Genomic DNA, 22,190 nt, shown 5'->3' with positions numbered 1-22,190 from the left:
AATTATATAAGTAGAATGAAGAGCCAGGTGGTGGTTTTGCTAATACACTTGTAATGCCTTATATATTTGTTACTGTAATTAATTGAAGTTAAAGATAACAGAACCCTCAGTATTTTTTGCTGTTGTTTTCAATCGTGTTCTTTGAAGATGCTGTCATAAGAATACTATCTAACTGTCGGCTTTCTGACTTCTTTTTTCATTGGCAGTAATGAATTGGGTAAAGCTAAGGGGGTGGGGTAGTTTTGATTGTGGATTAGAATTTTTTCTCAAGAAGTTATATTCTTAAATCTGTCGTTTAAATCTCAATAGTGTTTATACTCTGATCATCTGAGGCAACTGTTTTTTATAGTTTTTGCCTGGAAACCATGGATGCATTTTAGGGCAAGCATGTTTTAAAGCATTGGAGAATTGAGTAAGTCTATGTAAGTGTGATTCTAAGTGAAGTTCTTACAGCAATTAGTGCATAGGCCTTCCATGGGCGTCCCAGGTCTGCATCCTTAGGCCTGACCTCCTTATGAGACCTACGTTCCTCTAAGTTTGGCTGCCATGTGGACCCTGGTATCTGAATGTGCTGTCAGCACCTCAGATACATCATATCCAACACTATCACCTTTATTTGCAAATTGGATCCTTCTTCTCTTTCTCACTTTTATCTTAATGGTTCCACTGCTCTCTCAGTCACACTGGTACTCTGTCAAGGCAAATTACTGTTTTATGTGAAGAGATTTTGATAATTCAGAGTAACTCTTAGTGATTTCATTTTTTCCCTCTTTTCAGTTCTGTTCACAAAAGGAAGCCTCTGCCCAAAACTGTGTATAACTTGCTCTCAGATCGCGACTTAAAGAAAAAGCTAAAACAGCATGGATTATCTATTCAAGGAAGTAAACAACAGCTCATTAAAAGGCACCAAGAATTTGTACACATGTACAATGCCCAGTGTGATGCTTTGCACCCTAAATCAGGTAAGCTAGTAAAGCAATGAGTTCTTCTTTTCTCTGGATAAAGCAGTTTGTGTAGCTCAGGGATTATAAACCGTAGAAAAGAAACATTAATAAGTATAATTTTGATAGTAGATGAGACATGCAAATGTATTCCTTCAAAAGGTATCTAGAATACGCTCTGATAAGCCAGCCTTTCTCTCAGCCTCTTAGTCCCTATTCCCATCTCAGAGGCAACCCCTGCTGCCCGTTTCTTATGTATATCTTTCCAGAGATAGTGCAGGATGAAGACTTGATCTAGAGAGCTGGGTTATAATCCCAGTTTTGTAGCTTTACGACTGGGGGACTATGGGCAAGCTACTTACTATCTCAGTTTTCTCATCCATAAAATAAGGATTATGATACTGTGTGCTATATAGTGTTTTTAAAGGAAATAAATGAAAAGTGCATGGCATTGTATCATAGCAAGTAGTTAGCATTCAACAAATGTTACCATTATGATTATAAATTATACACAAACATGTCGTTGACTATTGTTTTGTAAAAATGTTAGTACTATATACACACTATTTAATGGTTTGTCCTTTTCATTTAATCACACACATGTTTTGGAGTTCTTTGAATTATTAGCATATATAGAATTGCCTAATTTTTTAAAAACTGAAGTACAGTATGCAAACAGAAAAGTATACAAATGGTATTGTTTAGTGAATTATCATAGAGTAAATTTCACAAAGGGAAAATACCTTTGTAACTACTTTTCAGATAAGAACCAGCATCCCCAAAGCCCCTGTGCTCCCACCTCCAATCACTCCTGCCTTCATTTGCACAAATGACCAGCACCTTGACTTCTAACACCAGAGATTATTCGTTTTGCTTGTTTTTCCTATATTTTGTCTTTATGTAAATGGAATAATAAATAGCTTATGTATTCTTTGCAGTGTGGCTTTATTTGTGCAGAATTATATTTAGAAGATTCATCTATGTTTTTGTGTACAGTTGTGATCTTTTCATTTTTGTTGCTATAGAGTATTCCATTGTATATCACACTGTTTATCCATTCAGTGGTTGATGGACATTTGGATTTGTCTACTCTTTGGCTCTTAAGAATAATGTTGCTGTCTCTTTTACGTGTCTTAGTGCACATAGGCACACATACTTGTTGGATATATATATATCTAGGAGTGAAATTAATGATATATTTGTGCAGTTGCTTAGCTTTCATGGATAATGTAGCCAAAAACTCAGTGCCAGGGTACATTTTTTTTTTTTCCCTTATTTAATTTCTTTTTTTTCTTATTCTTCTTGTTTTTGTTCCTACCAGTGCACACTTTCATTAGGAGGGTGTGAGAGTTCCAGTTTTTTCACATCCTTGACAACATCAGTATTGTCAGTTTTCTTTTTTGGCCATTTTAGTGGGTCATTGGTAGTATCTCATTATGGTTTTAATCTGCATTTCCCCAATGATTTACAGTGTTGGGCACATTTTTATATGTTTGTTGATCATCTGGATATCTTCTTTGGTGAAACACCCATCTAAGCATTATGACCAATTTTTTTATGCTGTGTATCCTCTTCTTCCCCCTTATTTATTTGTGGGAGTATGTGAAGTTTTCTGTATATAGATATTGCTGGATATATATGTATATTTAAACTCTTCAGTTTGCCTTTTCGTTCTCTTAATGACTTCATTCAAGAAGTAGAAGTTCTTAATTGTACTAATCTTTTGCATTTTTCCTTTAGTTAGTGCTTTATGTCCTTGCCTATTGCAAGGTCATGAGGATCTTGTTTTGTTCTAAAAGTTTTATTGGTTTTGCTTTTACATTTTGATCTGCAATTTATCTGGAATCGATTTTAGCGTATGTTGTGAGGTAGGGGCAAGATTCTCTTGTTTTTCCATACAGATAGCCAATCAATGCAGCACCACCATCCCTTCCCCTATCTCTTGATGGTTTTAATTTGTATTTTCCTGAGGCTAATGATGTTCAGCATCTTTTCATATATTTATTTGCTACGTGTGTGTGTGTGTGTGTGTGTGTGTGTGTGTGTGTGTGTGTGTGTTGGTAAAGGGTCTGTTGAAATATTTTGTCCATTAACATTTTTTTATTGCTTATAAGAGTTGTTTTATATATTCTCGGGGTGCTTGGGTGGCTCAGTCGGTTAAGCCTCCAACTCTTGATTTCAGCTCAGGTCATCATCTCACAGTTTGTGAGATCGAGCCTCGCATCAGGCTCTGCACTGACAGCATGGAGCCTGCTTGGGATTCTTTCTCTGCCCTTCCCTGCATGTGTGTGCGCTCTCTATCAAAATAAACAAACTTAAAAAAAATAGAGTTGTTATATTCTGAATACCAGTCATTTGTGAAATACATGTATTTGAATATTGTATCCTAGGCTTTGACTTGCCTTATCATTTTCTTAATGTCTTTTGAAGAGCAGAAGTTTTTCATTTTGATAAAGTCCAGTTACCACTTTTTTTTTCTTTTATGGTTTATGCTTGTGGTATTCTATGAAGAAATATTTGCCTATCCTAGGATCACAAAGAATTTCTCCTATGTTTTCTTCTAGAAGTTTTATAATTTTAGCTTTAGTCTATGATGCATTTCCAGTTACTTTTTCTGTTGATGTGAGGTAAAGGTTACAGCTCACTTAAAAAAATATGGCTATGTATCTAGTTTTAACAGTCCCATTTGTTAAAAAGGCTATCCTTTCCCCATCTACATTTCCCCCTTTGTCAAAAATCCATGGACCATATATGTGTGTGAATATACCTAGAATCTTTTCTGTTCTATTGGTCTTTATGCCGGATTTTTTTTTTTTTTTTTTTTTTTGCCAGCACCATACCCCCTTGATTACTGTAACTTGGTAGCAAGTATTGAAGTCAGGTGGAGAAAGTCCTTCAAATTTGTTCTTTTTCAAAATTACTTTGACTATTCTAGGTCCTTTGCATTCCCATGTAAATGTTAGACTCAGTTTGTTAATGTCTACAAAAAGAGCCTTCTGGGATTTTAATTGGGATTACATTAAATTCATTGATCAATTTAGGAGAATTGATAACTTTACTGAGTCTTTTAATACCAGTTAAGTTCTGTCTCTGTTTGTTTAGGTCTCCATTAATTTCTGTCAGCATTGTTTTCCAGCTTTTTATATACATGTTTTCTAGTATTTTGTTAAGCTTACCACTAAGTTGTTGTCGTTGTTTTTGGTGCTATTGTAAGTGGTGTTTTTTATGTCGGTTTCTCATTACTATTTTAAAGAATCATTTTGATATACTGATTTTTGTATATTTAGCTTTGTATATTTTGTATATGTATATATACATATCTATAGTGTTAACTTTTAAAACTAAATTATTTCTAGTTGTTTGTAGGATTTTTATTTACACAATCATGTCAATAAAAATAAGTTTTATTTCTTTTTTCTTTTCAATCTGTGTGTTTTTGATTTCCTCTTCTTGCTTTATTGCACTGGTTAGACACTCCAGTGCAGCGTTGTATGAAAGTATGAACAAATATCCTTTCCTTACTACCAGTCTTATAGATAACATATTTAGTCTTTAACCGTTAAGTCTGACAGTTGCAGATTTTCAGAGATGCCTTTTGTGAGGTTGAGGGTGTTTCTTTGATTCCTAGTTTGTTGGGAATCGTGAAGGAGTGTTGGATTGTGTCCAATCCTTGTTCTACATTTATTGAGTTTGCCATTTTTCCCCCTTATTCAGTAATATTCTGTAATATGGCTTATTACATTGATTTTTTAATAGCTTTGTTGAAATATAATTCACATACCGTACTACCCATTCAAAGTTGTAATTCAGTATTTCTTAGTATATTCACGGTTATGCAGCCACCACTGCAATAGATTTTAGAACATTTTTATCACCCCCAAAAGAAACTGCATATCCATTAGCAGTCACTCAGCACTTTTTCCCAATCCTCATAGCCCTAGACAACTACTAATCTACTTTCTCCGTAGACCTGTCTATTCTAGATATTTTACTTACTTATCTCCCAGTGTTTGGATATTCTGTTCATTTTTTTTTTCAGTGTTTGTGTTTTTTGCCTTTTGGTATGTTTTCGTAATGTTTTTCTTGTTAGTTGGACATAATATACTAGTTAAAAGGAACTTGTTTTAAGTAGGCCCTTAATAATGTGGTGGTGAGGTGTGCCAGAGAGGGGAAGCTTCTTAGCATTAGGCCTCAATTCTTTAGTGGGCCTGTGTCCCTGGATTGTAAACTTACCAAGTATTTCTTAGTTTTTTTCTCCTCCCTTAGGTGGAAAGATGGCTAGAGCAGGCTGGAGTTGGGTGTAGTAGTCCCTCCTTATCTGTGGGGGGATACTTCCAAGACCCCTAGTGGATGCCTGGAACCATGGATAGTACCAAATCCTATATATATTGTTTCTCCTGTGCGTGCATACCTATGATAAAATTTAATTTATAAATTAGGCACAGTGAGACATTAACAATAACTAATAAAATAGAACAATTTTAACAATATATTATAATAAAACTTATGTGAATATGGTCTCTCTCTCTCTCAAAATATCTTATTGTAGTGTATTCATACTTCTTATGGTAATGTGAGGTGATAAATTGTCTGCATATTAAGAGAGTTGAATCACGTGGTCCTTGTGATATAGTGTTAGTCTACTCTTGACTTTCTTTCTGACCATATATCAGAAGAAGGTCATCTGTGTCTGAACCATGGTTGATTGCGAGTTACCAAAACAGTGGAGAGCAGAACTGCAATTAAGGGGGGGACTTCTGTATTTCCCTTTCCCAGGTCAATTAGGCTCTAGTAATACCCCAGTTGGTTAGGCTCGTTTAACTAGTTCCCTGAGAGGACAGGTCTTGTTAAGAGAAGAATACACTGGTATATTTGAAGATGTTTTCTTTTCCCTTCCCCCTGCCCAAAACCAGAGATTTTTCTTTGATAATTCACTATAAGGATTTTGTTGAACTCCTGAAGATGAATCTCACAATATTGTCTCCCCTACCACCCTCCAGCCATGACTGGGTCTCCCTGGAGTTTTTAACTCTCAGAATCATCTGCACAGGACCTCCAGCAATTAATTAATTACGATTTAGGTTTTCTTATCTTTTGTTATGTTTCTCACTGCAGTTTCTGCTTGTAAGTTTCTCCTAAGGTAAGCCATTACTCCGTATTTTTGGGGGTCTCAACAGTCTTGGGGGCATTAGTTTGCCCTGTGTCCTCTTCAGTGTGGATCTAAGAAGAGTCGCTGATTTTTCAGTCTGTTGAGCTTTTAACTTGTTATTAAGACGGAATGGCAACTTCCAACCTCCTTCTGTGCAGAACTGGAAGTCCATTTCATTTAAATGAATTAATGCAAATACATGGCCTTCAGTGACTGACTTCTTTTCAAGGTTGTCCATTATTCATGGTTAGTACTGCATTCCTTTTTATTGCCTAATAATATTTCATTGTGTGGATCTATTACTTATTTTTGCCTATTCATTGACTGACATCTGGGATTTTTCCACTTTTTAGCCATTATGAATAACGCTGCTATGAACTATGAATATCCATACACAAGTGTCTGTGTAGACTTACGTTTTCATTTTCCATAGATATGTACTTAGGAGTGGAATTGCTGGGTTAAATGGTAACTACATTTTAACATTTTGAAGAACTGCTGGATTGTTTTTCAGTGTGCCTACAACATTTTACATTTCACTAGCATAAGGGTTCCAGTTTCTCCACATTCTTGCCACCATTTGTTATTCTGTCTTTCCTGTTTTGGCCACCCTAGCCATGTGAAGCGGTGTGTCATTGTGGTTTTGATTTGTATTATGTTGATTTTTGAATATTAAAGCAACCTTTTATCTTTAGCAAGGACTGTGTCCATTTCATCTAAGTTCTTGAATTTACAATTTGCTGTCAGCATTTTTTTTAAGAATATTTTTTTCATTGTCTTTTAATGTCTGTGGGATCTGTGGTAATGTACTGTCTTTTGTTTTTGATACTAGAAATGTGTCTTCTCTCTTTTTTCCCTTGATTGGGTTTACCTATAAGATATCAATTTTATTGATTTTTCCAAAGAACTGGCTTTCAGTTTCATTTTTTTTCCTCAACTTATTGCATATTTTCCATTCTATTGAATTTTCCTCCTATCATTATTTTCTTCTTTCTAATTACTTTAGGTTTAATTTGGTCTTATCTCTGTAGCTTATTATGGTGGAAGCTTAGATAATTATTTCAGATTGTTCTTCTTTCAAAATTTTCCTATAAGTACTATTTTACTTACACCCACAAATGTTGATACATTCTATTTTCATTTGCATTCAGTTAAAATATTTTCTTTCTTTTTTTAAAAAGTTTTTTAGCGTTTATTTATTATTGAGAGACAGAGAGAGACAGAGCATGAGCAGGGGAGGGGCAGAGAGAGGGGGAGACACAGAATCTGAAGCAGGCTCCAGGCTCTGAGTTGTCAGCACAGAGCCTGGTGTGGGGCTCAAACTCACAAACTGCGAGATCGTGATCTGAGCCCAAGTTGGACGCTTAACTCACTGAGCCACCCAGGTCCTCCTAAAATATTTTCTAATCTTTGTTGCCATTTCTTCTTTGAATAGTGGGTTATATAGAAGTATTTCCAATTTCCAAATATATGGGCATTTCCCAGAAATCTTTTATTATTCATTTTACTTTGATTCTGTTTAACCAGTTCTGTATCATTTCAGACCTTTTACATTTACTGAGACTTGTTTTATAACTCAGCATTAGGATTTCCTGGTAAATGTTCCATAAACACTTGAATATTTTGCTTTTTTTTTTCTTTTCCTTAAAGGTTCTGTAAACTTGCTTGATAGTAACATTCAGTTCTTCTGCATCCTTGCTGATCCTATATTCGCTGGTGCTATCAATTCCTGAAAGGATTATTGAAATCTCCAACTATATTTATAGATTTTCCATTTTTCCTTTCAATAATTTCAGTTTTCCTTATATTTTGAACCTCAATAATTAAGTGTATGTGCATTTAGTATTGTTATGTCTTCTAGATAAGTTGACCTACTACTACTTATTATTATGAAATGTTTGTCTTTGTCTCTGGTAATATTCTTCGTCTCAAAATCTACTTTATCTGATATGAATGAATATAGCCACTCTATCTTACTTCACTCTTCTTCTCTTTAAACCCATTGTGTTATTATATTTAAACTTCTTTGAAAGAGGTATATGGTTTTGATTTCCTTTTTTCTTCAAGTTTATTTATTTATTTTGAGAGACAGAGAAAGAATGAGCAAGAGCATGAGAAGGAAAGGGAGAGAGAGAATCCCAGGAAGGTTCCACACTGTCAGCGCAGAGCCTCACATGGGGCTTGATCTCATGAATGGTGAGATCTCATGACCTGAGCCGAAATCAAGAGTCGGATGCTTGACTGACTGAGCCACCCAGGTGCCCCTGGATTTGCTTTTAAAATGTAATTTGACAAGATAGACCATTAAGTTATAGGGCTTAAACCATTTTCATTTCATTTAACCTATTAGGTTGAGTTCAAGGCTGTCATCTTGCTTTTCTTTTCTACTTGTCCTATTCATTCTTTGTTTTGTCTTCCTTTTTTTGGATTGAGTATTTTTTAGTTTTCTGTTTCCTCATTTGGTTATTAGGTATATCTGTTTACTTTCTTTTAGTGATTATTCTAGTGCTTACCATATGTATCTTAAGCTTATCACTGTCTCCCTTCCAATAATGTACTAACTACTTCATGTAGAACATAGAAGTATCTTATGACTTCCATCTTTCGTTTCATTATTGTCATAGATTTTTCTTCTATATGTGTTACAACCTCGATAATTCCTTTTTACTCTTTTTTTAAATTGTCAATTTTCTTTTAAAGAAAATAAAAATGAAAAAGAAAGTCTATATGTGCCCCTACACATTACTATTTCCAGTATTTTTCATCTCCTTGCTTAGATCAAGGTTTCCATCTGATGTCATTTTCTTTTGGCCTGAAAAACTATTTAATATGTCTTTTTTTTTTTTTTTTTTTTTTTTAAATTTTTTTTTTTTTAATTTTTTTTTTCAACGTTTATTTATTTTTGGGGGGACAGAGAGAGACAGAGCATGAACGGGGGAGGGTCAGAGAGAGAGGGAGACACAGAATCGGAAACAGGCTCCAGGCTCTGAGCCATCAGCCCAGAGCCCGACGCGGGGCTCGAACTCACAGACCGTGAGATCGTGACCTGGCTGAAGTCGGACGCTTAACCGACTGCGCCACCCAGGCGCCCCTAATATGTCTTGTAAAGAGTGCAGATGTGCTAGTTACAAATTCTTTTCAGCTTTTGTCTGAAAAAGCCTTTTTTTTTTAATTTATTTTTTTATTTTGAGAGAGACAAAAAGTGTAGGTGGGGGAGGGGCAGAGAGGGAGAGAGAAAATTCCAAGCAGGCTCTGTGCTGTCAGTGTGGAGTCAAACTTGGGACTCGATCTCATGAACCATGAGATCCTGACCTGAGCCAAAAGCAAGGGGTGGACACTTAACTGACTGGGCCACTTAGGTTCCTCGAAAAAGCTTTAATTTTGTGTTTGTAAAGTAGTTAAAACTACTTTATTTGGAAATAATTATCATAAAAAAAATCTGTACCCTTTATATGGAATCATCTATCATCATTTTGCCTTATTTCCTTTATGAATTGCTATTACTCTCTCTCTCTGTATAAAAATACATGTGTGTAACATACTTATATACTTCTATTTTTTCCTTAAACCATCTAAGAATAAGTTGTATAATCTTGATTCTTTACCACTAAGTACTTAACTATGTATTTCCTAAGAAAATGGATATTCTCTTTTATTATGAAATTACAGCTATTAATTTCAGTAAATTTAACTTTGTTAACAATACTTTTATCCATTCTATCATCTCTGTTCTATTTTCAGCAGTGGACCCAGTAATGATTGCTAATAGATTTCTTTTTTTTTTTTCTTCTAGTACATGGTGCGGTTTTGGATCACATACTGCATTTAGTTGTGCCATCTTTTCCGTCTCTTTCTATCTAGAACAATTCCTCAGTCTGTCTTTGTCTTTTATGACATTGGCAAAGAATACAGGCTTTGTTGTTGTTGTTTTTCCCCCCCAAACAGAGTATTTCTCACTTTGGCTTTGTGTGATGTATCCTTATAATTACATCAAGGCTGTGCATTCCTGGCCAGAGTACTATATATGTGATGTTTTTTGTCCCTTGTCAGGATATCACATCCAGGGTGTTTGACATCTTTGTGCCTCTCACTTGTGATGGCTGGTTTAATCATCTTCTCAGTTTCTCCCTCGATACTGGGAGATTATATAGTTTTCCCCTTGCTACTAATTGGATATCTGTAGAGACACTTTAACACCATGTAAATATCCTATACCTCATTAAAATTTCACCCCTACATTACTATTCTTAGGTAATTTTTATATGAACTAATCTTTTCTGTGATAGTTGCAAAATGATGATTTTCTAACGTCACTCCTTCCACATTGCTACTGGTGCCTTTGCTTCTAGGTTCTTGTAGCAGATTGAGCTCAGGAATATATGCATGCATATAGATGTGCATACATGGGTATGTACATATACATGACATGCTTATGTGCCTGTATACTGTATGTGTATATATAAATGTAAATCCATTTATACTTACATACATTAGAAATCATGAGAGCATACTGATTGCAGTCCAACCCCACAGAGTTCTATACCTTTCTCTGTCCATATTTATACTTCCCATTTTTTTCCACAAGAAGAATCCTCCCTTCAATAGCATCAGCACATTTAGTAATTTGTCCCAATTCTGTAGTACATCTAAAATAGTTTCAGAATTGCTTCATCTGTACACCACTGCAAAACAGACCTACCTATAAGAAAGAATTCAGAATATTTTTTAGTTCTCTCTCCCCACAGTTGCTTTCCCTGCCTCCATTTCCCAGACTGAGGGTATGTAGTCCGATATTGTGTTCATAATTTCCTTTTTATCTTTCTTCAGTGTGTGGCTTGGTGTTTTACTGAAAAACGGTAGGGTTCATTTGTTTTCCTTTGTTTCTAATTGTTGTTTTTTAGTTGTCCCTTGCAAGTATAAGAAATTAATAACTTAAATGTAACATTTAAACTAAGAAGATAAATTTTTATAATGGACCACTGGCTGTCATAAAAATATTACATACAGTAGCAGGTTTGTTTTCTTTTGTTTCAAGAGAGCTCCTGATTTCTTGTTGAAGCATTTGTATGATGGTACCTTTAAAATTCTTACCAGATAGTTTCACGATTGGAGTCATCTCAGTGTTAGTATCTGTTGAGTGTCTTTTCTCATTGAAGTTATGATTTTCCTGCTTCTTAGTTGACAAGTGTTTTTATTGTGTCCTAGACATTTTGACTATAATAGGAGATTCTAGTTCTTTTAAAAATATTCTCCTTTAACAGGCACTCACCCTGTTTACGTTTAACATGCAGATCCGGACCTACTTCTGTGGACCGTGGTTCTAATGACAGTGTAGTTTTCAGAGCCCTTGCAGCGTTGTCCTGGTCTGCTTCCTTTAATTACTACCTAAAGGGCCCTCTGAGAATCTGGTGTTTCATACTGTGCTCCACTTCCCAAACCTTTTGGCCTCTAAAATTAATTTTTAGAATATTTCACATGGGAGTTGGCCAAGAATGTGTTTAGGATTTCCTGTGCAGGTTTAAAGGATACTGTTCTCCAGGTTTTGTCTCTTTGAGATCCTTGCTCCAATCACTAGTTAGAGGGTGAGGGTCCTATCTGCTACTGCTGGCTGAGGTCTAGGTTTCTCATTCGGTCCGCACTGGCCCTGTGTTGCTGGGAGAGGAAAGCCTTTCCCAGTGCTCCTGTTACTGCTGGGGGAGAAGGGGGGTGGAATCCATACTCCACACTTACTCTCTGATTGTACTGTAGTGGGCAGGAAGCATCAGCAGTGTTTAGCTGGAGTAGGTCAGATATTGTCATAAAGTTTTTTGGTCTCCTCCTTTCATAGTCCTTTGCTAGAAAAATGGTTTCTTGGGGTGTGTGTGTGTGTGTGTGTGTGTGTGTGTGTGTGTGTGTGTTCTGGGTTGCAGGCTTCACCAGAGTCCAATCTGGGATTTACAGAAGATAAAAAGGAAGCCCAAAGAACTCACCATCGTGTTGTCCCTTAACTTCTGAAGCCCTTAGCCAGTCCATCTTTCTCCTTCTACCCTTCAGAGTTCTCTTATGCTTGTTACCTTACATTCAAGGGTTTTAGTGATAATTGCTGAGGGAGAGTATGAGAAATCAGAAGAGAAATGAGTCTAGTCCATCTTCTTTGGAACTGCAAGTTCTCATTCATGTATTTTTAATTTCTGTTCTAGGTGCAGACACATTTAAGATTGTTAGGTTTTCTTACTGAATTGAGTCTTTTATCATTATACAGTTTCCCTCTTTATCCCTGATAACATTCACTATTGTGAAGTCTGTTGTGCCTTTTTAATATAGCTATTGCAAGTTTCTTCCCTTTAGTATTTACATGATACATTTCTTTCCATTCCTTTATCTTGGACTTATCTATGTCTTTTATTTAAAATGCATTCTCTGGCATCTGGGTGGCTCAGCTGGTTAAATGTCTGACTGTTGATTTCATCTCAGGTCATAATTTCATGGTCTGTGGGTTCGAGCTCCAGCACCGGGCTCCTCGCTGGCAGTGCAGGGTTCTCTCTGTCCCTCTTTTTCTGCCCCTTATCCGCTTGCATGCATGCCTGTGTTCTCTCTCTCACACAATAAATAAAATGGGTTCTTTGCTGCAAGCATATAGTTTGGTCTTGCTTGTTTTAATCGAGTCTACATTCTGTATCTCTTATTGATGCTTTTAAATCACTTACACTTAATGTACTTATTGATACAGTTGGCGTTATTTTCTGCTTGTTCCTTCTGCTTTTTATTCCATTTATTTGCTCTCTTTTGGGTTGAGTATTTTTTATTAATACATTTTATTTCTACTTTGGGCTTATTTTACCTTTTTTTTACAAAAGTTTTAGTGGTTGACGTAGGATTTGTAATAAGCACCTGTTAGTTACAGTCTACTTTCAAATGATGTACTGCTTCACTTACAGTGTAAGAACCTTACAACAGTATACCTTAAATCCCTAATTCTTTGTGTTGTTGTTGTCATGAGTTTTGTACTTTTATCTATGGTATTAACACAATATGTTGTTGTTTTGAATGGTCAGTTATCTTTTAGAATAGTTAAAAATAAGAAAAATATTTGTATTTACCTTCATTTTTACCATTTCTATCACTCTTCATTTTCTCTTCTAGGAAGAGATAAGTTTCTGGTTTCATATTTCTTCTGCTTGAAGAACTTCCTTTAACACTTTTTATAGTACAAGTCTGCTAATAACATATTTTCTCAGTTTTTGTTAGTCTCAGAAAATCTTTATTCCTCCTTCACTTTTGAAAAATACTTCCATTGGTATAGAATTCCGGATTGGCATGTTTTTTTCCCCCATACTTTTAATTCATCACTCCATTGTCTTCTGGCTTGAATAGTTTCTTTCTTTCTTTTTTAAAAATTTTTTTTTGACATTTATTTATTATTGAGAGAGAGAGACACAGCATGAGCATGGAAGGGGCAGAGAGAGAAGGAGATACAGAATCCGAAGCAGTCTCCAGGCTCTGAGCTGTCAGCACAGAGCCTGACTCAGGGCTCGAACTCATGAACCGCGAGATCATGACCTGAGCCAAAGTCGGATGCTTAACTCACTGAGCCACTCAGTCGCCCCTGGCTTGAATAGTTTCTAATGAGAAGCCATGATATAATGCTTGATTTTTCTTTATGTAATATACTCTTTTTCTCTGGCTCACGCAGATTTTCTCTGTGTGTCTGTGTTATATATGTTGTTGTATTTTTGTTTTGTTTTGTTTTTGCATTCTGCTTAATATTCTTTGAGTTTCTTGCCTTTGTGGTTTGAAGTCTTTTATTATATTTGGCAAATTCTGACCATTAGATCTTCAAATATTTTTCTCTTCCCTTTCTTCTTCTTTTGGGATTTCTGTTCCATGTATGTTAGACCTTTTCATATTGCTCCATGGCTCTTAATGCTCTGAGTCTAAAAATGTAAATTTATATTTAGTACATTGGAGTTTGAATAGATATCTGCTAAGAATTGGATTCCACTAACAAATTAATTTTCATATTCCATTGGGACTGCTATTTATGCCTATATTTTTAAAGGAAAGAGCAAAATGACTTTACTGTACTCTTACAGTTATGTCTTAAATTGTTCTGCATGTGCAAGAGTTCAGTGTTTTACTCCTTTTAATCTTTTATTTTGCAATAACTTTGGACTTAGAGGAAAATTAACAACAGGTAGTGTGAACAGGTAGTTCACACATTCCCATCATCTAGCTTTAGGGTTGTACAATGATCAAAACCATGTAATTAACACTGCCTGTGTGTCCTTATTTTAACAGCTGCTGAAATAGTTCAAGAAATTGAAAACATGGAGAAGACTAGGATGCGTCTTGAAGCTAGTAAACTCAACGAAAGCGTATGTTGATGGTCTATTTCACTGTCTGGGTAGAAATGATGGGCAGAAAAATTGAATGCCCAGTAAAATTAAATCTGTTCAGTAGGAAATGTCCTGGAACACATTTCTATTTAGTGTATTATGATTTTCTTGTAGCTGATTTTGAGCACAAAATTCTATCACAGTTAGCAGTCTTCTAGGGCTAAGTACAATCCAAAGTGGAGTTTATTAATGAATTATAGTCCTGTGGAAAAAGCATATGCCTGTACATCTGGTGGCCTTGATATCAGTCCTTTCTCTGCTGGTTGCATTTGATAAGCTCTTTAACATCTGTGGCCCTTAGGATCTTTGTCTGTAAAACTCGGGGGTTAAACTATATGATCTCTAAGATATCCCCCTTCAGCTTGGCATTCTGTAATTCTGTGATTATGCTGATGGAGAAATTAAGTAATTATAAGACTTAATGAGGACTGAGTATCTATTAAGCTTGTTGAGGGAATCAGACACCTAAAATTCTTCACTATTGCCTTCCTCTAGCTTGATGGTCCAAAACTTGAGGAAAGGATACCAAAGAAGAAAATAGTCATTGTGTCCTATGACAGTGGAGGAAGTGTTATGGGCTCTCCCAAGTAGACTTTTTTCCTAGACCATCGGTAATGTGTTTGTAAGGAAAGCACCGACCTTAGGGAAGTAAGTTTATAATCAGATAGTAGAAAAAAAATGAGATTTTCATTGATTTTATTATTACCTATGTGCTAACTGTAAGATGGAAACTGTAATGAGTCATGTAAGTAGATTTCTGATCTCTTAAGACTAAGATTTTCAAAAGTGGAAGTAGAAATTTAACATATTGAGTGTTATATTTTCTTTATTTATTACCTTTCCAGTAGACTTGGAGAGGTTAGGTTGGAAAAGGGAGAAGTCAAACAAGAAAATCTGCCTTATTAATGATCTGCTAAATACTTCTTTAGTCTTGTAGTTTCACGTGTTACTGTTGTATTAATGAAGGTGAAAAATTAAATACCAAAAGTGGGAAATTTAATTGATCATTTTATTAATTCTTCATGTTAGTGTTAATATGAATATTAGTGTTGCATTTTCTACAGATGAGAAAACAGTAATGAGTAAAGGTATACTAATTATGATATTCAAAGGAGGTACACAGGAGTTATTTTTCCTAGGTTTATATGAAACAGAGATAAGAGATTATTTTCCCCTATTTTAAAGTTTGTAGTACTGCAGTTTTTGTCACTTTTTGAATTTTTAATTAAGATCTTTTGGATTATTTTAGATAATGGTTTTTACAAAGGACCAAACAGAAAAGGAAATAGATGAAATTCACAGTAAATATCGTAAGTTGTGTGGCATTTTCTTTATTTATAGAGAAGTTGGGTTTCAGGTTAATATTAAGTCATTTTTCTTAAGTAACTTTTTAAAATAAGTTTTTACAGTAATGTTTGATGTAAACTTTTCTTCTATATCACTTAACTGAATTTTAGTTGTTTACTCCGTGACCTTTCTTGTAACTCTATGTGCCTGCTTTTTGATTTCTAACATTCTTCTTTGAGCTTATCACTAAGTACTTTGTGAATATTAATTAGCTGCTCTCAAAACATCTCTGTGAAAATAAAATGGAGTTAAAATGGAAACATTCCTGACTTTCCATCCTGTCCTCAGGCCACTCACTGCAACACTTTTGTGAAGAATTTCAGCACTTCTGTAACTTGCAAATTTGTGCCAAAAATAGTTTTCACTTTATCAGTTGTTACCAACTTCCAGCTTACTTCCTTTTCCTTATTAGGCTTTTGTATGTATCTTTTCCAGGGCTAGCACATTCACGTTTTGTCAGTTTGGTAGCTGTTATTTTTGGTTGGTTGTTTTTTAGTTTAAATTTAAATTTAAGTACCTGGCAAAAGGTAGTTAATAAATATGGAATGATATTCCACACATGATGTGTTTTAGTTGTGCTAAGAGGATTTTTTCTTTTTCTTTTTCTTTTTTTTTTTTTTCCCCCTTCCTTCTTAAGCTTTGAATGTATAGGTACAGGAGTGATCTGTTTGGGAGGAGAGACGCAGTACACAGGCATTAGATACAGGTGTGATGGCCTGTGCCTTACCAGAGTAGGAAAAGGAGCCTAGAATATTCATGGACCTTAGACTGAACAACAAAAGTCAGTGTTTTTCTGTTGTTAGATAAGTGTGATAGGAGCTTCCCTAATATTTGGGAAGCCAACATGATTTTTCTTGAGGCAGAGGATAGAGAATATCAAGTGACCACTGAATTGCTAAAAATAAGGCCTGTAAAAATAAGGAAACCAGCAAATTTGCTTGGAGAGAAAGTAATTTAAACCATTAAAAAGATAATATCTAACAATTATGCCAGAAAAGATATAACTATTGCTCCCTATTTAATATCTAAAAAAAAGTTTACATACAATAGAAATTTGTATCTTTACTAGGCATGTCATGTTAAGTTAATGCATTTAGCCCTAAAATAAATCTCTGTATCTATTTTTTAAAAAATACATGAAATGGACAACTCCCTTGAAAGACACAAATTACTAAACTTTATTTAAGAAGAAATAATAGATAAATTGAATTTGCAATTCCTGAAGAAATCCCAGGTCCAAGTGGGTTCACTGGTGAATTCTATGAAATATATAAGGAAGGAAATAATAATCAGTTTTAGACATATTCTGCTAGAAAATTGAAATGGAAGGAATACTTCTTACCTCATTTTATGAGGCTGAAGTTTCCATGAAACTAAAAACCAAAGATGGTATAATAAAAGTTCATGGGGCACCTTGGTGGCTCAGTCAGTTAAGTGTCCAACTTCGGCTCAGGTCATGATCTCATGGTCCGTGAATCCGAGCCCCCTGTCGGACTCTGTGCTGACGGCTCAGAGCCTGGAGCCTGCTTCAGATGCTGTGCCTCCTTCTCTCTCTCTGCTCCTTCCCCGTTCATGCTCTGTCTCTGTCTCTTTCTCTCTCAAAAATAAATAAACATTAAAAAAAAAGTTCTGACCGATATTCCTCATTGAACATGGATGCAAAAATCCTTAACAAAATTTTAGTAAATTACATCTGGCAATACATATACAAGATAATACATCATAACCAAGTGGGATTTATCCTAACAGTGCAAGATTGGTTTAATTTTAGAAAATTAATCATTGTAATTCACTGTATTAAGTGACTAAAAAAACACTATATGGTTCTCAAAATAGATGCAGAATAAGTGTTTGACGAAATTGAACACCCATTAATATAAAAACTCTTACCAAAATAGAATTTCTTCAATCTGGTAAAGAATATCTATAAGAAACCGACAACTAACATCATATTTAATGATGAAATATTAAATACTTTTCTTCTGATTGGGAGCAAGGTAGATACATTCTTTCTCACATTTTTTATTGTACTGTAGGTCATCAACAGTGTGAAGGAATAAGAGTAAATAGTATACAGATTTGAATGAAATAAATAAAACTTTATAGTCACAGTTGACATTATCATCTTTCACAAATAGTATGAATTGTGAAAGAGAAAGCTAAAAGGAAATATGATAAGTTATATTTCAGTAGAATTTAGTGCTTACTCTTTAAAAGGCAAATATGAAAATGAAAACTCAAGCCACAGATTGTGAGAAAATACTGTAAAATTTATATTTGACAAAATACTAGTATCTACAATATGTAAAGAACTCTTGAAATTCAATAATAAGGCATATGCCATATATATATATATATATATATATTTTAAAGGGTAAAAGACTGAAACATTCTTCAGCGAAATAAATATTTAAGTGTCAAGTAACCACATGAAAATATAGGTTAATCTTATTAGTCATTAATATTTAGGAAAGTATAATTAAAAAAAATTTTTTTAACATTTATTTTTGAGAGAGAGAGATACAGAATGTGAGTGGGAAGGGGCAGAGAGTGAGGGAGACACAGAATCCAAAGCAGGCCACAGGCTCCCAGCTGTCAGCACAGAGTCCTATGTGGGGCTCAAACCCACAAACTGTGAGATCATGACCTGAGCCAAAGTCAGATGCTTAACTGACTGAGCCACCTAAGCACCCCAGGAAGATATAATTTTAAATGAAATAAGACTATATACTTATTTTAATGGCAGGGGGAAAAAAAAAAAAAAAAGGATTATACCAAATTCCTGGCCAGGATGTGGAGCAAATGGAAATCTTACGCATTGCTGGTGAGAAAGCAAAATGATACAACCACTTAGGTAAACAATTTAGCAGTTTGTTTTAAGGTTATATACCTCCATACAGCCCAGTCATTCTACTCCTAACTATTTATCCAAGAGAAATGAAAGCATATATCCACACAGAGATAGGAAGTCAGATTTATTGAGATATAATTTCCAAAACACAAAATCCATGAATTGTATTAAACAATTTCAAGAGTATTATGGACAAATGCTATAGCAGCATATTCATATTATCCTAAACTGAAAACAACGTAAATATCCATAAACACAATATGATATATCCATATACAATGGAACAGTACTTAACAATAAAAAAGAATTAACCCTTGACACACGAAGCCACATGGGGGGAATGTCAACAACATTGTGCTACAACAAAAGCGAAACTAAAAGGGTAGCATCTTGAATGAACATTTATATAAAGTTCTAGAAAGGCAAAAATTAGTAACAGAAAGCATATTGGTACTGCCAGCTCCTGTGGGTGGGGGAAAAGGGGATCAGGAAGGAACTCTTTTGGGTGATTTAAGTCTTCTATTTCATGAGTGCATTGGTAGTTACGCGACTACAGGTTTTTTTGCATCAAATTAAATTGTTCATTTCAAATTCACGAATTTTATTGTGTGTAAATTATTTCTCGGGAAGTCTGATTTTATTTTTTATTTAATTAATTAATTAATATATATATATATTTAAAAAAATTTTTTTTAACATTTATTTGTTTTTGAGAGACAGAGACAGGGCATGAGCCGGGGAGGGGCCAAGAGAGAGGAGACACAGAATCTGAAGCAGGCTGCAGGCTCTGAGCAAGCTGTCAGCACAGAGCCTGATGCGGGGCTTGAACCCACAAACTGTAAGATCATGACCTGAGCTGAAGTCGGATGCTCACCTGACTGAGCCACCCAGGCACCCCAGGAAGTCTGATTTTAAAAATTTAGAGACAAAAGTGGCATTCTTTTTTATTTTTGCAAATCTCTTTGATGTCTTGCTTAATAGAGAACATCTTGACTTTCATATCAGCTTCTGCATTTAAACTGTTGCTATGTGTTGCTTTGGTTGAAGCATATGAAAAATATCCACCCTGACACAGGTAGGCAATTGAAAAGAGAGAAGTGTTCCAGTAGATTTTTTTTTTTTTTTTTTTTAGATAATCATGGGTATTGTTGGCAAGTGTTATTTCAGAACGGTTAGTTACAATGGAATTTGAAATCATATTAATGAAGTTTTTGTACTCTACCCCATAAAAATCCACTGGTCTGTCACGTGCTTTGAAAGGCCTTTCTACCTGTGAATGGTTTTGTAACATCATTTGTTGGTTATTTGGAAAATATTGGTTCATCGAGTTGCAAATGTTTGCATTTTTTCATTTGTATTATATAATATAAAAGAACAGCATTCTTTAATTTCAGCCCCAGTCTTCTCAGGAAAGTTAAGTATTGGGAAACCGTCAGCTCGTAATGTCGGATACAAGTTATCCAGAGTTCTGATTTTCACTTGAAAGCTATCCTTTTATCTTTGTCAGCAGATGCTGTCACTTGTTTTTCTTGAAGTGAAAACCTCCCTCATTCACTTTTGAGAAAAATATATTATCCAAGTGTAAATAATCACAGTTTTTCTACTGTTCTTTCAAGTAAAAATGCTATTTGTTTAAAAAGTAGCTAATTTAGCTCCCACCTGAAATAAGTACACAGGTGCTTCTGCAGGCTGTGGTATTTCCATTACACGTTGGGTGTAGAGCACAGGTGCTGTATTTGTAGTTCTCATTTTACCACTGAGGTTATTAAAAAAGATATGTACTCCAGGGTCAAAATAAAATACATACTTTTCTTACCGGTTCGTCAAGGACATTCTTTTTTTTTTTTTTAATTTTTTTTTTAACGTTTATTTATTTTTGGGACAGAGAGAGACAGAGCATGAATGGGGGAGGGGCAGAGAGAAGGGGAGACACAGAATCGGAAACAGGCTCCAGGCTCTGAGCCATCAGCCCAGAGCCTGACGCGGGGCTTGAACTCACGGACCGCGAGATCGTGACCGGAGCTGAAGTCGGATGCTTAACCGACTGCGCCACCCAGGCGCCCCAACGTCAAGGACATTCGTAAAGCGACTTTTTCTTTTTTCTTTTTTTTTAAATTGGTGTCTGCATGACCATGTAGCATATAGTGATTACTAAGTTCGGGGTCACTTCTTTGGTTCATGCTAGGACACCAGCAGTTTTATCCACCATTTCTATTGCACTCAGTGCCTATGTCAACATAACAAAGAAGGCACGTAAAATAGGTTTTACCTTATTTGCCCTCTGAAAGAGGCTCAGAGATCTTTAGCAGTCAGCCAGTGCACTTGGAATTCTGCTGTTTTAAGAGTGTCCATGATGGGTTGATGAAGGAGGGGCCATGAGATAGGAGGAAAACTTGGAAATGTGGTATCAGAAAATCTAGGAAAGCAAAGTGTTTCAAGAAAGGAAATAAGATGAATTGTGTCAGATGCTACTGTGAACGGTAGAGTAAAAGATGGAAAGCATCAGTGCATTTCACAGCTTAGAGGCAGCAAACTAATTTCTACAAGAACAGTTTCTTAAGAGGAGAGGTGTCAGACACTCTGGGTGTCCACGAGATGAAACTGGAGGTGAGGAAGTGAGACTAAGGTGGACAGCTCTTGGGGGAGATTTTACTCTGTCAGGGAGAGAAAAATGAGGACGTAGCTGGAGGTGGGTGTTGGTCAAAAGATGGTTTTGTTTGTTTTTCAAGTTGGGAAATACTTAACCTAGTGGCTTTCAGATCTTTTCTGACTATAACCCACAGTGAGAATCATATTTTATATCATTACTAACGATATACACATACATTACTGAAGTAAAAGTTTTACAAACCAATATTTACCCTTATTTAAGGTTATATTCAGATGTTCTCAAGTGATGTTCACATTCCCCCACACCAACCTTACATGTCTCCAACATTAGAAAAAATTGTTTTCCATCATTTTGCTCTCAAAATTGTATTGACTTTGAAAGAATATAAGTAGTGAGATAATTGAGTTCCAAAGCCAGTTGGTTATGCTTATCCAAGCCACCTGTACTGCATCTCCCTCCCTCCCTCTCTCTCTCTCTCTCTCTCTCTCTCTCTCTCTCTCTCTCTCTCTCTCTTTCTCTCTTTAAGTAAGACTTTATGTTTTTACAGCAGGGAAATGTGACAGACTTCCCATATATCTCCTGCCCCCATGCATGCATGATCTCTCCCATTATCAACACCCCATCTCTGGTGTTATCATTAACGAACCTACACTGACATCATAGTCATCCAAAGTCCATGCTTTACTTTAGGGTTCACTCTTGGTGTGAACCATGCATTCCATGGATCTGGACAGCGATATAATGACATGCATCACTGTGATAGCCTACAGAGTATTTTTGCTGCCCTAGGAGTCCTTTGTGTCTTGTCAGTTCATACCCCACCTGCTACAAAACCCCCGGCAACCACTGATCTTATTTTTGTCTCCATAGTTTTGCCTTTTCCAGAATGTCATATAGTTGGCATCCTATAGCATGT

The 22,190-nt window shown here is 35.5% G+C and overlaps 1 protein-coding gene across 2 annotated transcripts in view; it reads left to right on the top strand.

Moving 5' to 3' along the window:
* Positions 1 to 22,190, top strand: part of RAD18 (RAD18 E3 ubiquitin protein ligase) — a 115,547-nt gene that overhangs the window by 37,857 nt on the left and 55,500 nt on the right. For both annotated transcript variants that reach the window (XM_043587998.1, XM_043587999.1), the window contains exons 7-9: positions 778 to 962; positions 14,368 to 14,444; positions 15,715 to 15,775. In XM_043587998.1, the coding sequence (XP_043443933.1) occupies positions 778 to 962; positions 14,368 to 14,444; positions 15,715 to 15,775 (323 nt within the window). The remainder of the gene's footprint in view (positions 1 to 777; positions 963 to 14,367; positions 14,445 to 15,714; positions 15,776 to 22,190) is intronic.

Source organism: Prionailurus bengalensis, chromosome A2 (genome assembly GCF_016509475.1).
Source record: "Prionailurus bengalensis isolate Pbe53 chromosome A2, Fcat_Pben_1.1_paternal_pri, whole genome shotgun sequence".
In the NCBI taxonomy this organism is placed as follows: Eukaryota; Metazoa; Chordata; class Mammalia; order Carnivora; family Felidae; genus Prionailurus; species Prionailurus bengalensis.
This window is presented reverse-complemented; position numbering and strand designations above follow the sequence as displayed.